Below are 21,522 nucleotides of genomic sequence, written 5' to 3' on the forward strand. Positions count from 1 at the left end.
AAGTGTGTTTTTCTGCTCTTTGTCCATTCAATAGCACAATACTGAGAAAATAAACAAGGGTGGAAAACAGGAAGAGGAGTCCTCTCTTCCATATCTAAGAGAAAAGACTTTACTTAAATTTATATTCCTGCAATTACTAGCCTTAATAAATAAGCTCTCTAAGAGAGAAAAATCATAAACATTTAGTTTCTTCTGTTCATCATAAAATGTAAAAACATAAACAGAAAGGAAGACTGCTTGTTAAATGAATATACTCTTTAAAATGAAATCATGTGGAAAATAGTGTCAAAGCAAACTGATTTTCATGTTAATTTATTTGTAACTTCTTTTTTTAAGGATGCTGGGGAGTTTTATGCTAAATATAAAGAAACAAGATTGAAGAAAAAGGAAGATGCATTGACCAGAGCTGAACTTGAAACACTTCAAAGTGAGTTTTAAACATTGTCTTGCTGTCTTAACAATATCATATAAAACTGATTATTTAAATTTGGATTTTCCCTTAAAGTCAGCAGTAATTAAATGTTCTGTGCTTTCTTTACCATCCTCTAAATAGAGTTACTTCCTTAATGTATTACTATATTAGTAATTACTGAACCACCCACAGTTCAGTATCAGAGGAGAGATAAAATCAACATGGGGTCATAGAGTTCCTCAAATCCAGGAGGCATCCAAAATCCAGAAAGTCCTAAGATACTCCAGTGCTGTAGTTGTCATTGATATTTAGTGCCAGGTCTGTCCAGCTGATCACTCAACTTGCTGTAAAATAGTAGTAAATGGGAAGCCTGAAAATATCAAGGATTTTTGTTTTGAAAGTCTTTGTTTCATTAATCAGTGTATTGTTATAACATGAAAACCCTTGACTAAATTGTCAGTATGTTGAAAAGAAGTCTTCTACTGAACACTAAAGGCAGTTGTTGCTGATTTTAGGAAAAGCTGAATATATAATTAAAGAAGGCATTTCCTCAGCCCTTGTCTTCTTGTCTAATTTTGCCCTATGTACATCTTCCCCACATGTATACACTCTTCCCTTTACTTTGCTTTATTTTTATTCAGAGCATTTAACACTACTTAACATTAATTTATTTGTTAATTTACCGTCTGGTTCTCCCAACAGAATGTAAGTTCTATGAGAGTAGGGACGTGATCTATTTTGTTCACTGCTATGTCTATCCAAATACCTTAAACAGACCCAGTCCACAGTAAATACTTGTGGACTGAATTTGTGGAGGTGAAATCTCTATTCTTTTAAAAATTCCAGTGTGAATATTTGGGATTTAGACTTCATTTCCCTCCACCTACCTGGATTCCTAAGAAGTGCCTGGTGTTGGAGCACCTGGGTGGCTCTATTGGTTAAGCATCTGCCTTCAGCTCAGGTCATGATCTGGGAATCCTGGGATTGAGCCCCATAGTCAGGCTCCCTGCTCAGTGGGGAGTCTGCTTCTCCCTCTCCTTCTGCCCATCTCCCTGCGTCTTCTCTCTCTCTCTCTCAAATAAATCTTTTAAAAAAATTTTTAAAAAGAAGTGTATGGTGTCATGGTACCAATATGGGCACAAGAGACAACACAATGATAATTAATAACTGGTCACCTCACACCTATAAATGCACACACATGCACAGCACACATAGTGTTACAAAACACTTGAGTGCTTTTGAGGAGGGTGTACAGTAAAAGCTGTTCCTGCAGCCCATATAAATATAGTTGACCCTTGAACAATGCAGGAGTTAGGAGCACTGACCCCCCACACTGTCGAAAATCCATGTATAACTTTTGACTCCCCAAAAACTGAACTACTAATAGCCTACTCTTTACCAGGAGCCTTACCGAGAACTCAGTTGATTAACACATATTTTGTATGTTTTATATATGATACGTTGTATTAAAATAAAGTAAGCTGGAGAAAAGAAAATGTTAAGAAAATCATAAGGTACAGAAAATACAGCACTGTATGCTATATATTGAAAACAGTCTGCATATAAGTGGGCCCACAGAGTTCAAACCTGCATTATTTAAGAGTCAGCTGTAATTTAGCCAAAGCAAACTGGAAGAGAGTAGCTGTGGTATTAGTATACCATGCATCGAATTCATACACTTCATATATAGAAAAATGGTGATAACTATTTCCCTTCAGAACTCTTTCCCTTTGTTTTCTGCCTTTAACCTGGCACCAGACAATGGTTTGAGAAGAGAGAAGAAAATTAGGTTCTCTTCAAACTCAGAGTACATTGCCACTACCTAAATGTGTGACTTTGAGGATTTTAGTTTCCTGTGTGTCAAAAAAACATTTTGGGCTAGGTAATCCAGTATTTCTATTGCTGCTCTCACAAATGGTCACATATTTAGTGGCTTAAACACAAATTTATTATCTCACAGTTGTGTAAATCAGAAGTCCAGCATGGGTCTCATTAGGCTAAAACCAAGGTTTACCAAGCAGGGCTTTTTCCAGCTTCTAGAGGTCCCCCATATTCCTTGGATTATGTTCCTCTTCCTCCATCTTCAAAGGCAGATGTGTGATGTATGACTTTTCTTCTGTAGTCACATCTTTCTCTGACCATAACTAGGAAAAGTTCTCTGCTTTTAAGGACCCATGTGATTAGATTAGGCGAATTTGGATAATTCAGGAGAATCTCCCATCTCAGGGTACTCAACCTTAATCACATATGCAAAGTCCCTTTTGCCATATAAGGTAAACTATTGCCAGATTCCGGAAATAGAATGCGAACATCTTTAAGGGTCCATTTTTCTTCCTATTAGAATCCCTTGGGTATCTGAGCAGCTTTAGAGCAGGGGCTGCTTCTGTTTTATCTTTATGTCGGCAGCATTGACTATGGGACCTGGCACATAATAAATGGATATATTGGATGACTATATGAATTAATGTAATGCCATAAATATTAATGAGCACCTATCCTGTATACAACACTGTTTCAAGAAGCACATAATTTAATTCAAAAAGTTTCAACAGTTAGAAATACTAAATAATATTCAGGGGTGCCTGGATGGCTCAGTCAGTTAAGCAGCCAACTCTTGGTTTCAGGTTGGGTCCTGGGGTCGAGCCCCGAGTTGGGTTCCGCACTTAGCAGGGAGTCGACTTCCCCTCTCCCTCTCCCTCTGCCCCTCTCCCTGCTCACTCTCTCTCTCTCTCAAATAAATAAATAATAATAATCAAGTCAACTATATCATTGATTAAAGCAGATTTCTGTTAAGAGGCAAGAGTTTAGGATGATAGAGGATTACATATTAAGCTATGTGTTGGGGAGGAATGGTGGGAAAATGATTATTATTGTTATATTAAACCTAGGATTGAAACAGAAGCTTATCTTATAGAAATTGTTGAGATAGTTTTAATTATATTGAGTAAATCAATAAATAAATGAAACTCTTAAGTGTACTACTTATATAATTATTTTTAATTGTTATGTAAAATTTTTCGAAGCTTTTTAAGACAAGTCAGAAGGAGAGGGGAAAACACATTTACAAGAAAAGAGAAAAATATCAAACTTTACCCAGAATTTACTGGTAGAATCAAGGTGAAAATACATTTTATTGCTTACATAGACACAGCTTATCATTTTTTTGTAGCTTTTGTAACAAACCACCTAATTGTTATAATTTTGGCATATATATTAGAATTCTGTAATAATAATGGGTATGTACACTACAACTTAGAATATAGGGGTTAGACATAAAATATTTATCACAATGTAAGATAATTGATCACTACATAAAAATTCCTTTTAAAGTTTATGACCATGGTGCGCCTAGGTGGCTCATTCGTGGAGCATCTGCCTTCAGCTCAGGTCATGATCCCAGGATCCTGGGATCGAGCCCCGCATCAGGCTCCCTGCTCCGCAGGAAGCCTGCTTCTCCCTCTCCCACTCCCCCTGCTTGTGTTCCCTGTCTCGCTGTGTCCCTGTCAAATAAATAAAATCTTTAAAATAAATAAATAAATAAAGTTTGTGACCATTTTCACAAAATCACTCAATTTTTGTTCTAAGAGTTTGATAGAAATTTTCAAACAGATTAATCTTTATTTTTTATTGTCTAATAAAAAAGATGATGTAAAGAAACACATTTTCAAATACATAAATATCTGAAAACTCTGTTTGCCAGTAAAAATATATAGTAATCTTTTAAAAAGTTTGAAAATTCGTCACTAATTTATCAAGTTATTGAAACTCAAAATGGAAAAAGTAAATGTCAGAAAGCATATTAAAAACAATACTTGGGGCACGCCCCACTTCTGGAGCTGTTGGATCCAGTGCGAGCACCTCCTGGGGAGAAAACCCGGAACACTTGGCTCTCAGGACAGGAGCTGATGTTCCAGCAGCATCATGGGCTGATTTCACTGGGGCCCGGGGAAGACTTTGTGGAAATGAGCGCTGCAGGGAGGATTGTTGTGTTATGGGGGGGGAAGGAAAGGAGGAGTAGGGGACCCTATTTCAACTGATCCCCGGAATTGAGCTAGAATCTACCAGACCACTCTGAGCACCCACGAAACCAGCCTGAGTTGTAAGAAGATCTGAATCTCTACAAACAGAATATCGCAGGCAATTGGTTTCGAGGTACGAAGCAGGGAGCCATGATTCCGCAGGCAGATATTGGAGGATAAATGGCAGCGGGAGGGAGCCTGGCCGTGGGGATCCTACACCGCCAGTGAGCAACAGCCTCACGCTCTGGGGACGGGGCACAGACTCACAGACCGGTAGCGGCGGGGAAAGGAGTTTAGGGCAGCCCCCGGGGCGGAAAGCGGAGCAGCGGGGTCCCGTGTGCGAACTGGGGGCGGCGGCAGTTTTAGAAGCACAAAGGGCAGAGACATGCCCCAACCTGGAGGCAGGACTGGGGGTGCTGCAGAGGGGCACACAACCCAGGGTGCTGCAGTTTATAGCAGCACAGACAGAAACGGAGACGGTGTGGCCTGGAGAGCTCAGTGAAGAACAGACTGTGATCTCTCTGCTCTGAGGCAGAGGGTTGGAAACCGTCTCTTCTGCTCTGACTCGCGGAAGAGATGTGGAAAGCCGCCAGGGAAAGCCCCAAAAACTGATTCCCGCTGAGCCCATCCCGTGCCACAGGGGGCAGGGCAACTCTGCCGAAACAGGGTTGCCTAAGCAACAGCGTGGCAGGCCCCACCCCCTGAAGACAGGCTGAGAAAACAAGAGGCCAGCAGCCCTAAGGTCCCAAGAAAACAGGTGCATCTTGCTTGGGTTCTGGTCAATAATTTGGACTCTTTACATTCCCTCAAATACCCATCAATGGAATGACTAGGAGGAGGAGCCCCCAAAATAGAAAAGACTCAGAGATTATGACTTATGCTGCAGATTTACAAATGAATGCAGATATAACCAAGGTATCGGAGATGGAATTCAGGCTAGCAATTGTGAAGACAATGGCTAGAATGGAGAAATCAATTAATGGCAACATAGAGTCTCTAAGGGCAGAAATGAAAGCTGAATTGGCAGAACTTAAAAATGCTATCAATGAGATCCAATCCAATCTAGATAATCTAACAGCTAGGGTAAGTTAGGTAGAAGAACGAATAAGTGACCTGGAAGACAACATAATAGATAAAAAGGGAAAGGAGGAGGCCAGGGAAAAACAACTCAGAATCCATGAAAATAGAATCAGAGAAGTAAGTGACACCATGAAGCGTTCCAATGTCAGAATAATTGGAATCCTGGAGGGAGTGGAGAGAGAGAGAGGACTAGAAGATGTATTTGAGCAAATCGTAGCTGAGAACTTCCCTAATCTGGGGAATGAAACAAACATTTGCGTCCTAGAGGCAGAGAGGACCCCTCCCAAGATCAAGGAAAACAGGCCAACACCCCAGCATGTAATAGTAAAACTTACAAATCTTAGAACCAAGGAAACCATCTTAAGGGCAGTTAGGGGGAAGAGATTCCTTACCTACAGAGGGAGGAACATCAGAATAATGTCAGACCTATCCACAGAGACCTTGCAAGCCAGAAAGGCCTGGCAAGACATATGCAGGGTACTAAATGAGAAGAACATGCAGCCAAGAATGCTTTATCCAGCAAGGCTGTCATTCAGAATGGATGGAAAGATGCAGAGCTTCCAAGACCGGCAGAAACTGAAAGAATATGTTACCACTAAGCCGGCCCTGCAAGAAATATTAAGGGGGGGGGGTTCTATAAAAGGAGAAAGACCCCAAGAGTGATATAGAACTGAAGTTTACAGGGACAATCTATAAAAACAACGTCTTCACGGGCCACATGATGACAATTCATATCTTTCAATAATCACTCTCAATGTGAATGGCCTAAATGCTCCCATGAAACGGCACAGGGTTGCAGATTGGATAAAAAGACAGGACCCATCCATATGCTGCCTACAAAAGACTCATTTTGAACCTAAAGATACATCCAGACTGAAAGTGAAGGGATGGAGATCCATCTTCCATGCCAGCGGACCTCAAAAGAAAGCTCGGGTAGCAATTCTTAAATCACACAAATTAGATTTTAAACTAAAGTCTGTAATTAGAGACACAGAAGGACACTCTATCATTCTTAAAGGGTCTATCCAACAAGAAAATCTAGCAATTGTAAATATCTATGCCCCCAACATGGGAGCAACCATCTACATAAGCCAACTGTTAACCAAAATTAAGAGTCATATTGATAACAATATGTTAATTGTAGGAAACCTCAATACTCCTCTCTCAGCAATGGACAGATCATCTAAGCAGAAAATCAACAAGGAAACAAGAGCTTTGAATGATACACTGAACCAGATGGACCTCATAGATATTTACAGAGCATTCTACCCTAAAATAACAGAATACTCATTCTTCTTGAGCACACATGGAACTTTCTCCAGAATAGACCACATACTGGGTCACAAACCAGGTCTCAACCAATACCAAAAGATTGAGATTATTCCTTGCATATTCTCAGACCACAATGCTTTAAAACTGCAACTCAATCACAAGAAAAAATTTGGCAGAAATTCAAACACTTGGAAGCTAAAGACCACTCTGCTCAAGAATGTTTGGGTCAACCAGGAAATCAAAGAAGAACTTAAACAATTCATGGAAATCAATGAGAACGAAAACACATCAGTCCAAAACCTATGGGATACTGCAAAGGCAGTCCTAAGGGGGAAATACATAGCCATCCAAGCCTCACTCAAAAAAATAGAAAAATCCTGAATTCACCAACTAACTCTACACCTTAAAGAACCAGAGAAAAAGCAAAAAACGATGCCTAAGCCACACATTAGAAGAGAAATAATTAAAATTAAAGCAGAGATCAATGAATTAGAAACCAGAAACACAGTAGATCAGATCAACGAAACTAGAAGTTGGTTCTTTGAAAGAATTAATAAGATCGATAAACCACTGGCCAGACTTATCCAAAAGAAAAGAGAAAGGACCCAAATTAATAAAATTATGAATGAAAGGGGAGAGATCACGACTAACACCAAGGAAATAGAACCAATTATTAGAAATTATTATCAACAACTGTATGCCAGTAAACTGAGCAATCTGGATGAAATGGAGGCCTTCCTGGAAACTTATAAGCTGCCAAGACTGAAACAGGAAGAAATTGACAACCTGAGTAGACCAATAACCAGGAACAAGATTGAAGCAGTGATCAAAAACCTCCCAAAAAAACAAGAATCCAGGGTCTGATGGATTCCCTGGGAAATTCTACCAAACATTCAAAGAAGAAATAATACCTATTCTACAAACTCATGCTATGAGGCCAGCATTACCTTAATTCCCAAACCAGGCAAAGACCCCATCAAAAAGGAGAATTTCAGACCGATATCCCTGATGAATATGGATTCCAAAATCCTCAACAAAATCCTAGCTAATAGGATCCAACAATACATTAAAAGGATCATCCACCACAACCAAGTGGGATTTATCCACGGGATGCAAGGGTGGTTCAGTATTCTCAAATCAATCAGTGTGATAGAACACATTAATAAGAGGAGGGAGAAGAACCATATGGTCCTCTCAATTGATGCAGAAAAAGCATTTGACAAAATACAGCATCCTTTCCTGATTAAAACTCTTCAGAGTACAGGGATAGAGGGAACATTCCTCAAGTTCATAAAATCCATCTATGAAAAACCCAGAGCAAATATCATCCTCAATGGGGAAAAGCTGAGAGCCTTTCACTTAAGATCAGGAACACGTCAAGGATGCCCACTCTCACCACTATTGTTCAACATAGTACTAGAAGTCCTGGCAATAGCAATCAGACAACAAAAAGAAATAGAAGGTATTCAAATTGGCAAAGAGGAAGTCAAACTCTCTCTTTTCACAGACGACATGATACTTTACGTGGAAAACCCAAAAGACTCCACCCCCAAATCACTAGAACTCATACAGCAATTCAGGAATGTGGCAGGATACAAAATCAATGCACAGAAATCAGTTGCTTTCTTATACACTAACAACGCAACTGTAGAAAGAGAAATTAGAGAAACAATTCCATTTACAATAGCACCAAAAACCATAAGATACCTTGGAATAAACCTAAGCAAAGAGGGGAAGGATCTATACTCTAGGAACTACAAAACACTCATGAAAGAAATTGAAGAAGACACAAAAAGATGGACAAATATTCCATACTCATGGATCGGAAGAATAAACATTATTAAAATGTCTGTGCTACCCAGAGCAATCTATACCTTCAGTGCCATCCCAATCAAAATTCCAATGACATTTTTAAAGTGCTGGAACAAACAATCCTAAAATTTGTGTGGAATCAGAAAAGATCCCGAATCGCCAAGGAAATGTTGAAAAAGAAAAACAAAGCTAGGGGCATCACGTTGCCCGATTTCAAGCTATATTACAAAGCTGTGATCACCAAGACAGCATGGTACTGGCACAAAAACAGACATATAGACCAATGGAACAGAATAGAGAACCCAGATATGGACCCTCAACTCTGTGGTCAAATAATCTTTGACAAAGCAGGAAAAAACATGCAATGGAAAAAAGACAGTCTCTTCAATAAATGGTGCTGGGAAAATTGGACAGCCACATGCAGAAGAATGAAACTCAACCATTCTCTAACACTATTCACAAAGATAAACTCAAAGTGGATGAAAGACCTCAATGTGAGACAGGAATCCATCAAAGTCCTAGAGGAGAACATAGGCAGTCACCTCTTTGACATCGCCCACAGCAACTTCTTTCAAGACACATCTCCAAAAGCAGGTGAAACAAAAGCAAAAATGAACTTTTGGGACTTCATCAAGATAAAAAGCTTCTGCACAGCAAAGGAAACAGTCAACAAAACAAAGAGGCAACCCACAGAATGGGAGAAGATATTTGCAAGTGACACTACAGATAAAGGGCTGGTATCCAAGATCTATAAAGAACTTCTCAAACTCAACACCCAAAAAACAAATAATCAAGTCAAAAAGTGGGCAGAAGATATGAAAAGACACTTCTCTGAAGAAGACATACAAATGGCTAACAGACACATGAAAAAATGTTCATCATCATTAGCTATCAGGGAAATTCAGATCAAAACCACATTGAGATACCACCTCAATGGCAAAAATGGACAGGGAAAAAAACAAATGTTGGAGAGGTCGTGGAGAAAGGGGAACCCTCTTACACTGTTGGTGGGAATGCAAGTTGGTACAGCCACTTTGGAAAACAGTGTGGAGGTGCCTCAAAAATTTAAAAATAGAGCTACCCTATGACCCAGCAATTGCACTACTGGGTATTTACCCCAAAGACACAGATGTAGTGAAAAGAAGGGCCATATGCACCCCAATGTTCATAGCAGCAATGTCCTCAATAGTCAAACTGTGGAAAGAGCTGAGATGCCCTTCAACAGATGAATGGATAAAGAAGATGTGGTCCATATATACAATGGAATATTACTCCGCCATCAGAAAGGATGAATGCCCAACTTTTACATCAACATGGATGGGACTGGAGGAGATTATGCTAAGTGAAATAAGTCAAGCAGAGAAAGTCAATTATCATATGGTTTCACTTATTTGTGGAACATAAGGAATAGCAGGGAGGACATTAGGAGAAGGAAGGGGAAAATGAGGGGGTGGGAATTGGAGGAAGAAATGATCCATGAGAGACTATGGACTCCGAGAAACAGACTGAGGGTTCTAGAGGGGAGGGGGGTGGGGGATTGGTTAGCCCTGTGATGGGTATTAAGGAGGGCACGTACTGCATGGAGCACTGGGTGTCATATGAAAACAATGAATCGTGGATCACTACATCAAAAAATAATGATGTATTGTATGGTGACTAACATAACATAATAAAATTTTAAAAAATAATAAAATCTTTAAAATAAAATCAAATCCTTTAAAAAAAAATACCCATACCAGCCATGAGTAATAAAATTCCTAATGCTCATGTTTTTGATATCAGTGGTATATTAGGGAAAGATGATGGTATCAACATTAAGAATGTTAAAGAACAGTCACATTATTAATGATGTCAGAAACTGTCATGTATTTTTTAATGTAGTCTCTAATGGTTTACATGCAAAGAATCTTTTAATTAATTTTGTTAACTTCATTACAGTGTTCTGTATTATATACTTTAGAATTAATATATAAAGACCCCAAATCCCCCAGTGTGCATTTCATTTGCCCCTATCCCTCTTAATTTTAAAGACCATCATTGGAATACTGAGTTCATAATAACATTTCCATCTGCTTAATTGAGTAAATGCATCTCATGCAGATTAGCAGTAGCTATTTTATGCTGCCTGTTTTTCATGACCTAATTGTTAATCTGCCCTCAAGTCTATCTGCTCCACTGCTGAGATTGTGCAGTATCCTCGGAGGGCCGTACCAGAATATACATTGAGTAAGGTGTGGTCGTCTTACTAAAATGGTATATTAGAGGAGAAATACAAAACGGGGAATTTCTTAAAAATTAATATCATTGTTCTGGGAATCTATGCAAAAAATGTGATATCTATTTGGAAAATTTGAGGCACTTATTTCTTTATTACAAATTTAATCAATTTTATGTTTTAGGCTTAAATAAGTTGAATATTTATAAATATGACTTTTTCATTGTTATATGTATGTTATATTATACATTCTTTAATTATTTGAGTTTCATTTTAAGTCAGTAGATGTGAATTCTAAGTGCTATAATGAAACAGCCCATATCATGAATGGGAAAAATGAGTTATTTTATAAAGAAATTGGTTGTAGGGGCGCCTGCATGGCTCAGTCAGTTGCGTGTCTGCCTTCGGCTCAGGTAATGATCTTGGGGTCCTGAGATTGAGCCCCACATCCAGCTCCTTGCTCAGCGGGGAGTCTCCTTTTCCCTCTCTCTCTGCCCTCCCCACTTGTGCAGGCTCTCTCTCTCTTTTGCTCTCTCTCTGTCTCAAATAAATAAAATCTTTTTTAAAAAAAGAAATTGGTTGTAAAGGTGAAATTTTGAATAGACAAAATTGGAAGAATTAAAATTTAGTATTTCCCTTATCTTTTTCTCTGTACCTTATATGATTTAAAACAAAAACAAAATCAAGTAATCAAAACTTTACTGTGAAGTATTTCTTTTTTATTTGCAAAAATAATAGTTCCAGACATTAATTATATTTTTCTCCTTGTTTCTTGGTCCCTGTTGCATACCCCAGTGATGGACCTAAGTAGAGGTGCCAAGGGAACAGTGAGAAGGTGGAGAACAGAATATGCCTTTTTGGGGTGGTAGGATGGGAAAACATTCACTCTCCCCAGAGTAAAGCAAGACTGGTGTTTCGAAAACTCGGGTTCATGAAGAAAGGAAATGCTAGTGATGATTTTAAGTTGATTCAGGGGTTGGTGGTGAAAAGGACAAGGGAGATAGGGCAGAGGTAGCCCCAATTTAGGTTAGATCATTTATCCTGTGGCAATATATTGTGCTCATGGATGGGAGAATACTGTCTGAGATAACTTACAAAAAAGCATAACACCAGTCACTAGCTCCAGTACATTTGGAAACATGACCAAGCAGAAACTCTGCCTTAACTTATGAATCATATTATATGGTGAAACCTAATAGCCCTAGTCCCACGAGTTTATGTGTAGGCAGAGAATACCTAAAGAATAGTCTTATTTCCTAGGTACTTTCCTCAATAACAATGAATTTTTAAAATCATATAGCTCAAATATAAATTTACAATTCCTTCAGCATTTCAAACCATAATGCTAGGTATCCTTAAGTATAATGCAATCTTAATTTCCCACTGAAGTGATTTGAAAACTTTTTATCCAATTGAATATGTAAACATTTATGGCTTTAGATTGGTTAAATTTGAACTAAGATTTTATTTAATTAATTTACTTAATTTGGAACTAAAAATATACTTATTTAATATTATACTTTTAATAAAATAATATGTCCATTTATAAGCTTCATGCAGGCAGGTATTTTTGTTTGTCTTGTTTATGGCTGTAACCCCAGAGCCTAGAACAATGCCAGGCATGTGATAGGTACTCAGGAAATATATTTAACAGAGTATATCACTTTTATTTCCATATGTAATGAAATATGGTCCCGTATGTGGTGCTGACACTGGAAATTTTATCCCAAGTCATAAGTACCTATTCATCTCATATTAAGATTTTTTTCCCTTTCTTCATGATTGCTACAATAAAATCACTATATTGTTTCTTTTTTTTCTAATATTTTTTATTGTGGTAAAACACGTATAACAAAATCTGCCATCTTAACCATTTCCAAGTATATAGTTCAGTAGTATTAAATATATTCATAATGTTGTACAGCCATCACCCCATTCGTCTCCCATAGCTCTTTTCATCTTGTAAAGCTGAAACTTCATACTCATTAAACAGTAACTCCCCATTCTCACTTCCCTCCAACCTCTGGCAACCACCATTCTACTTTCTGTCTCTATGATTTTGACTACTCTAAGTATCTCATATAAGGCTGATCATACAATATTTGTCTTTTGTGACTGGCTTATTTCACTCAGCATAATGTCCTCAAGGTTTATCTGTGTTATGGCCGGAATTTCCTTCTCTTTTAAGACTGATTATTATACCATTGTATGTGTATACCAGATTTTGCTTATCCATTTGAATATCTGTCAATGGATACTTGGGTTGCTTTTACTTTTTAGCTGTTATGAATAATTCTGCTATGAACATGGATATACAAATAACTGTTTGAGTCCCTGGTTTCTGTTCTGTAATTCTATTTTTAATTTTTTTTAAGTAGGCTCCACACCCAGTGTGGAGCCCAACATGGGGCTCAAACTCACAACCCTGAGATAGACATGAGCTGCGATCAAGAGTCAGATGCTTAACCGACTGAGCCACCCAGGCACCCCAATTCCATTTTTAATTTTTTGAGGAACTAATATACTGTTTTCCATAACAGCTGTACCATTTTACATTCCCACCAGCAGTGCACAATGGTTCCAATTTCCTCACATCTTTGCCAACACTGATTTTCTGCGTTTTTTGTTTTTGGTTTTTTTGTTGTTTTTTTTTTTTGTAGCCATCCTGATGGGTGTTTCTTTGGAGAAATGTCTATTCAAGTCCTGTATTCAGTTTTGAATTGGATTGTTTTTTGTTAAGTTTTAGGAGTTCTCTATATATTCTGGATATTATCCCTTATCAGATACATGATTTGCAAATATTTTCTCCCATTTTGTGGGTTGCCTCTTTACTCAGTTGACATTGTCTTTTGATGCACAGAATATTTTAATTTTCATGAAGTCTAATTTGTCTGTTTTCTCTTTTGTTGTCTATGCCTTTGTTGTCATATCATAGAAATCATTTCCAAATACAGTGTCATACAGCTTTTGCCCTATATTTTCTTCAAAGAGTTTTATAGTTTAAGGTCTTACATTTAGGTCTTTGATCCATTTGGACTTAATTTGATAGTGGGTAAGGGTCCAACTTCATTATTTTCATGTGGATATCTAGTTTTCCCAGAATTGTTTGTTGAATTATTACTTTTTTATTTAACTTTTTACTTTGAAATAAAGTTCTAAAAATAGTATAGAGAGGGTCCTATGTGCCTTCCTGAAAACCAGGAACTTGACATTGATACAAAGTGTGTATATAATTCTCTACCATTTTATCACAAGCATGTATTTATGTTAGCACCATCCCAATCAACAACTACCCCTTTATGATTGCACCCATATCCTCCCGTTCCCCCATTATCCCTAATATCTGGCAACTACTAGTCTATTTTTCATCTCTTTAACTTTGTCATTTTGACTATATGATTTAGAGAATATGATCTTGAGAATCATACAGTATTTGACCTTTGAGATTGGCATTTTTCACTCGGTTGTTCCATGTATCAATAGTTTATTCCTATTTATTCTGTGTATGGTTGTACCATAATTTGTTTAACCATTCACCAATTGTAGAACATTTTGGTTGTTTACAGTTTTTGACTGTTACAAATAAGGCTGCTGTGAATAGTCGGGTGTAAGTTTTTTGTGAACTTAGTTTTTATTTATCTGGGATAAATGCCCAGAAGTACAATTGCTGGGTCATAGGATAGGTTTATGTTTAGAGTTTTAAGAAACTGCCAGATAATTTTCCAGACTGCCTATATAACTTTTTACATTCCTACTAGCAATGTATGAGAGTTCTAGTCTCTCTGTATCTTTTACCAGCACTAGGGATTCTGTTTTTTATTTTAGCTGTTCTAATACATTTGTAGAGATATCTCATCATGATCTTAATTTGCATTTCCTTAATGGCCAGTAATGTTGAAACATTCATGTGCTTATTTGCCATCTGCATGTCCTCTACAGTAAACTCTTTCTTTTTGCCTTTAGCCTATTTTCAAATTGGATTTTTTTTTTAACTGTTGAGTTTGAGAGTCCTTTATATAATCTAGATATGATTTCTTTTTCACATATGTGGTTTACAGATATTTTCTTCCAATCTGTAGCTTTTCAACTTAATAGTCATTCACAGAGCAAAAGCTTTTAATTATGATGAAGTCCAATTTATTGTTTCTGTTTTTTCGATTATGCTTTTTATGTTATTTAAAAAAACTCTTCCCCAAGCCCTATTCTAAATATTTTCTCCCTTATTTTCTTCTAAAAATTTTATAATTTTATGTTTTACATTTAAATCTATGATCCATTTTGAGTTAATCTTCTATAAGGTGTGAGGTTTAAGTTAAAGTTTACTTTTTGCCTAAGAATATATAGCCAGTTTTTCTAGCAAACTAGTCTTCAAAAAGTGAATTGCTTTTGCACCTTTTGTCAAAAATCAGTTGGCCTTACATGCAAAGGGTTCTTTTTAAGTTCTTTATTCTGTTCCATTCATCTACATTTCTCTTCCTCTGTCAATATGACAGTCTTGATTATTGTGGCTCTACAGTAAGTCTTAAAATCAGGTAGAGTGATTCTTCCCACTTTCCTGTCCATTTTCAAAATGTTTTAGCTATTCTAGTTCATTTATATAAATTTTAGAATAATCTTGTATATATCTACCAAAAATCTTGTTGAAATTTTGATAGGAATTATGTTAAAGTTGTATATCAATTTGGAGAGCATTAATATTTACTATCTGGAGTCCTTTAATCTATGAACACAGTCTGTCTCTTCATCTGTATCTTCTTTGATCTCTTTCTAAAGTGTTTTATGGTTTTTAGCATACAAATCCTGTACATGTCTTGGTAGATTTATATCTAAGTGTTTCTCTTTTTATTTTAAGTGATTATATTTTGAGTGATTGGGTTTTTAATTTCAGTTTCCACATGGTCATTGCAAATAAAGAAATGCAGTTGATTTTTATATGTAGGTATGTATCTTGCAACCTTGGTAGATTTGCTTGTTAATTACAAGAGTTTTTATGCAGATTTCTTGAATTGTCTATGTGGACAATCAGGTCATATGGCAATAGGGATAGTTTTATTTCTTCCTTTTCAATCTATATGTATTTTATTACCTTTTCATTGCTTATTTTGCTAGCTGTAACTTCCAGAACTATATTAACAAGAGTGGTGAGAAAGGACATCTTTCCTTTGTTTCCAACCTTGGGTGGAAAGCCTTTAGTATTTTACCATTAAGTTTGTAAACTACAGGGGTTTTTTGTTAGATGCTCTATATGAAGTTGAGGAAATCTCACTCTATTCCTAGTTTTCTGAGTTTTTTATCATGACTGGTGTTGAATTTTGTTAATTTCTTTGTATCAATTAATATGATCATGTGATATTTCTTTGCTTGTTAATTTGGTGGATTATATTGATTAAATTTTGAATATTGAACTAGACTTGCGTCCCTGCAGTAAGTACCATGTAGCCACAGTGTATAAATTCTTTTTATATATTGCTAAATTCTATTTGCTGATATTTTGCTAAAGATTTTTACACCTACATGAGAGATACTGGTCTATAGTTTTCTCTTTTTGTACTGTCTTTGTATGATTTTGGTATCAGAGTAGTACTAACATCATACAAGGGATTGGGAAGCATTCTCTCTTCTATTTTCTGAAAGAAACTGTGTTGAATTGGTGTTAATTCTGTAAACATTTGGTAGAATTCTCTGGTGGGACCATTTAAGATTGGATATTTCTATTTTAGAGTTTCTAAATTACAAATTAAATTTCCTTTGTAATTACAGGACTTATTCAAATATCTCTTTTATATATCTATTTTATGGGTGAGTTGGGATAGTTCGTATTTTTCAAGCAGTTGGTCAGTTCCATCCAAATTGTCAAATTTATGTGTGTATAGTTGTTTCTAATACTAATTTATCCTTTTGATGTCTGTATGTTCTTAGTGATTTCTCCTGTTTCAGTGGTAACTTCTCTTTTCTTTTTCTTTGTCAGTTTTGCCAGATGTTTGTCAATTTTATTGATCTTTTCAAAGAACTAGTTCTTTGTTTCACTGATTTTTTTAATCTATTGCTTTTGTTTTCTATTTCATTTATTTCTGCTCTTATTTTTATTATTCCTTCTGCTTTCTTGAGCTTGTTTTGATTTTGTTTGCTTTTGATGTGGAAGGCTAGATTATGGTCTTGAGGCTTTTCATCTTTTCTAATGTAAGCTTTTAGTGCTTTAAATTCCTCTCTCAGCACTGTTTTGGCTGCATCCCACATATTTTGATACATTACATTTTCATTTGATTCAGTTCAGTATTTTTTTCCTTGAGACTTCCTCTTTTTTTTTTTTTTAAGATTTTATTTATTTATTTGACAAAGAGACACAGCAAGAGGGGGAACACAAGCAGGGGGAGAGGGAGAGGGAGAAGCAGGCTTCCTGCAGAGCAGGGAGCCCAATGCAGGGCTCGATCCCAGGACCCTGGGATCATGACCTGAGCCGAAGGCAGACGCTTAACGACTAAGCCACCCAGGCACCCCGAGACTTCCTCTTTGATACCTGGATTATTTAAGTATGCTGTTTAGTTTCCAAGTATTTGGGGATTTTTGTGTTATCTTTCTGTTACTGATATTTGGTTTGATTCCATTTTTGTCAGAAAACCTATTCTGTATGATCTCAATTCATTTAAATTTGTTGAGGTGTGTTTTATGGCCCAAGATATGGTCTAGCTTAGTGTATATCTCATGGGCATTTGAAGAGAATATGTATTCTGCTGTTGTTTAATGGAGTGTTGTTATAGTCCCCAAAGTCCCCAAGGCTCTATTCTTTTTTTTTTCTCTCTACTTTTCAGATTAGGCAATTTCTATCATTCTGTCTTCAAGTTAACTGATTACTTTCTCTGTTCCAGTTTTCTGTTGAGTTCTCAATTGTTAAATTTTTAATTTTCGTTAGCACATTTTCAGTTCTGATATTTCCATTTGGTTTTTCTGTATGTCTTTTGTGTCTTTGCTATTGACTTTTTATTTCTTCATTTATTTTGAGAATGTTCATTATTATTTATCAAACCATTTTTATATGGCTACTCTAAAATCCTAGTCAGATACTTTGGATCTCTTTTTCATCTTGTTGATTATCTTTTTTATTCAAATTGAGATATTCTTGGTTCTTGGCATGATGAGGGATTTTTTTAAATTAAAACTTGGACATTTGGGCGCACCTGGGTGGCTCAGTTGGTTAAGTATCTGCCTTTGGTCAGGTCGTGATCCCAGGCATCCTGGGATTGAGCCCTGAGTTGGAATCAGTGTGGAATCCCCTGTTCAGCGGGGAGCCTGCTTCTCCCTCTCCCTCTGACTCTCCCCCTGCTCATGCTCACGCTCTCTCTCTCTCAAATAAATAAATAAAATCTTAAAAAAAAAAAAAACTTGGGTATTTGGGGTATTATGTTATAATACTCTGAATCTTGTTTAAGTGTACTATCTTAATTGATGTTCTCTGACAGTGCTCTGGCTGAGCCAAGGAAGGGGAGAGTTGCTGCCCTATTACACTGTTACACTCAGGAAGTCCACAGACTGTTTTACAGCTGAAGGAGAGGGTGGTCGTGGATCTTCTTAGGGTTGGGCAGGTGTGGGTGTTCTCACTTGCCAGTGGGCCACACTGATAACACTCAACTGATATCCCCTTGCTGGGATAGGCAAGAATGCCTACTTACAGTTTCCCACCTGGCCTCTGCTGACATTGTGGAGGGTTGGTCTCTTTACTCCTGGGCTGTTGTGAAAGCCCTGACTCTCCTCAAGACTTTCTCTAAAGCTGCCGTAGCAGGGAGAGGGAGGGATGCCCCATAAGCCCTGGGTAGATATGGAAGTCTAAGCTTCCCATTAGCCTAGGCTACCCCTACCCCTATCATTGACTTTACAGGGGAAGGGATCCTTATTACCTCTCAGCAGGAAAGAAAGACTTTCCCATCACCCTGGTAGGGAGATCGGGGTGCTTTATTCCAGCCTCACAGTGGCAGAAGTCTAGGCTTCTTATTAGCCTTTGCTGGCAAGAAAGGGTTGGTCACAGTTTTATCCCTTGTTTGCTTGAAGTGTAAATCAGTTGTTATCTAAGCTTGTCTTACTATGCAAGGAAGCCAAGGGTACTCACCACCTTGGTGTTCATCATATCCTGTCACACCCAGCTGGCCTGTGTTCTCTTCAAAAATCAGTCTTCAGTGTTTGTTTTATATGTAACATTTAGGGTCTTTACATTTTCTTAGTGAGAGGAGTATGGAAAAGTACTTTTCCTCCATTTTTTTAGAAGTGGAAATTTTGAATTACTTTTTTAAAGTGATTTTTTAAATGCTTCCTTACAAAAGCATCAAACACTTGCAATTGTGATACAGTACCCCAGAATTAAATATAAACAGCTACATTTACTTATTTGCTTTATAACTGATTCTCTATAAGAAGGCAAAATTAGTACTAATGAGGTGGGTTCTAGCTTATATGTGTTTTCTTCAAGCAGTATTTTGGTGTTCAAAATAAAGAAATTGAGAGAAGCTGAGTAATGTGACATACTTCATAAGGAGTCAGTTCTATGACTTGTTCCCCTTTTATGAAAATATTTTGAAAAACAAAAACCTCGTCTACAAATTTGGGCTCATATGGTACTCTGGTGACACCATCCTAGTTTTTTGATAGTTTTATATTAGATTCCCCAGTCACTTAAATTACCAATTGTCTAATATAGTATCAGGGACTTTTTTTTTTTAAATCACCCATCTTAAAAGCCTGGCAATATAAAGGTATGTAAGCAGTACAAGGTAAAATATAGTAGTTAGATACCACATAATTTCTAGTTAAGGTAATCCTTTTTAACTAGAACTGTTCCCACAGTACTGTATTCTTAATGTACATTATTCTTGGCACACACTAAATTCACAAACTTGAATGAAATGTGAGTGAATCAATAAATGATACTACTCCTACCTTCAAAGTTTTCTGTTCTTCTGGAAATTCTTTTATTGGAAGGGGAAATAAAATTCTTAGAAAATTAGGTATTAATTTGTTCTACTTTGACCTTTTCCCTTAGTTGTTTCACCTGGTCCACATATGCATTTTAGTACTTCTTCCTTTCTCCAGAACTCCCCTCTTTGTATCTTTTGTATGTTAGGATAGTAATTTTTAAATCTTAACAGTACTATGTTTTGCGCAGTTCTTTACAAGGTCTTTATATTCTAGGTACCATTCTAATCATTTTATATGCTTTAATCTCTTTACTCCTCATTAACAACTCATGAGATATAGTATTACCATTGTTCCCATTTTACAAAACAGTAAAGGACTTTAAGCAAAAGAGCTAGTAAATTGCAGAGGCTGAGTTTTAGTCCCAGATCTGTCCACAGTGAGAGCTTTTTCATTCTTTCATTCATTCATTCATTCATTCACTGTTTATTTAGCACCAGATATTGTCCCAGGCACTGGGAATTCAGTAGTGAACAAAAGAAATAGGAATTTTTGCCCATGTATGTGGCGCCTGGGTGGCACAATAGGTCAAGCATCCGACATCTGATTTCGGCTCAGGTCATGATCTCTGAGTCATGAGATTGAGCTCTTATGTAGGACTCCATGCTGAACATGGAATCTGCTTGAGACTCTCTCTCCTTCTTCCTTTGCCCTCTCTGTCTCTCAAATAAATCTAAAAAAATTAAATAAAAAAAAAAGAAAGAATTTTGCCCTCATAGAAAGAGTCAACAAGATGAGTAGTGATATAGCCTGGTGATGGGTATTAAAGAGGGCACATTCTGAGTAGAGCACTGGGTGTTATGCACAAACAATGAATCATGGAACACTACATCAAAAATTAATGATGTAATGTATGGTGATTAACATAACAATAAAAATTTAAAGTAAAAAAAAAGATGAGTAGTGATAAATGCTGAAGTAAAGAGTATCAAGGAAGAGGGATGGGGAGCACATGTATATATATATATGTGGATGTGGCAGGCCTACTGCAGGGACAAGGAAGGCCTCGGCAATAGAGAGACATTTGAGCAAAGACCTGCAGGAGGTTGGGGAGTAAGCAAGGCAGGTGAGGGAGTGGCTTTCAGGAAAAGGCAACTGATGAAAGGTTTGCATTTTTTAGGAACAGCAAGGAGGCTGGAGAATATTAAAATGAGGTCAGAGAGATGATGAATGGGTGGGGATGGGAGGCATACTCACTTAGAGTAAGAACTTGGATTTTACTCTGGAATGGGAAGTCCTAGGAAGGTTGAGCAGAGGAGTGACATGATTTGATACATGTTCTAAGAATTCTGGCTGGGAGGTTAAGAACAGACTGAAACAAGGACTTGATACAAGGAGACCAACCAGTTGGGAGTTGTTGTAAGACAGACAAGAAATGGTGATGGCTTGGATCAGAGTGATAAAAGTAAAAAAATGGAATTCTTACGTATTTTGAAGTTAGAAACAAGATTTCCTACTGGATTTCATACAGGATGTAAGAGAGAAGGGGAAATTGATGACTCCAAGGTTTGGGACCCCAGTAGGCCGAAGGAATGGGAACTATATTGGAAGAAGCAGATGGAAGTGAAGGGAATTTTATCAAGAGCTTAGTTTAACACATAGTTCTATCCCTCCTTAATATTTAGAGCACATTCCTGTACAAGTCAAGATTTCATTTCTGCAACTGTGCTGTGAGATAGGTAGAGCAGATATTTCATTTTACAGGTGGAGACTTAGAGATAAGTAATGTGAAGGAAATACTAATGTATTGG

The 21,522-nt window shown here is 37.1% G+C and overlaps 1 protein-coding gene across 2 annotated transcripts in view; it reads left to right on the forward strand.

Moving 5' to 3' along the window:
• Positions 1–21,522, forward strand: part of DNAJC1 (DnaJ heat shock protein family (Hsp40) member C1) — a 228,608-nt gene that overhangs the window by 89,212 nt on the left and 117,874 nt on the right. For both annotated transcript variants that reach the window (XM_028114124.2, XM_028114125.2), the window contains exon 7: positions 337–427. In XM_028114124.2, coding sequence (XP_027969925.1) covers positions 337–427 — 91 coding nt within the window. The remainder of the gene's footprint in view (positions 1–336; positions 428–21,522) is intronic.

This window comes from Eumetopias jubatus, unplaced genomic scaffold, assembly GCF_037043125.1.
Source record: "Eumetopias jubatus isolate StellerSeaLion01/CBP00866 unplaced genomic scaffold, mEumJub1_p1.0 scaffold_8, whole genome shotgun sequence".
Lineage (NCBI taxonomy): Eukaryota > Metazoa > Chordata > Mammalia > Carnivora > Otariidae > Eumetopias > Eumetopias jubatus.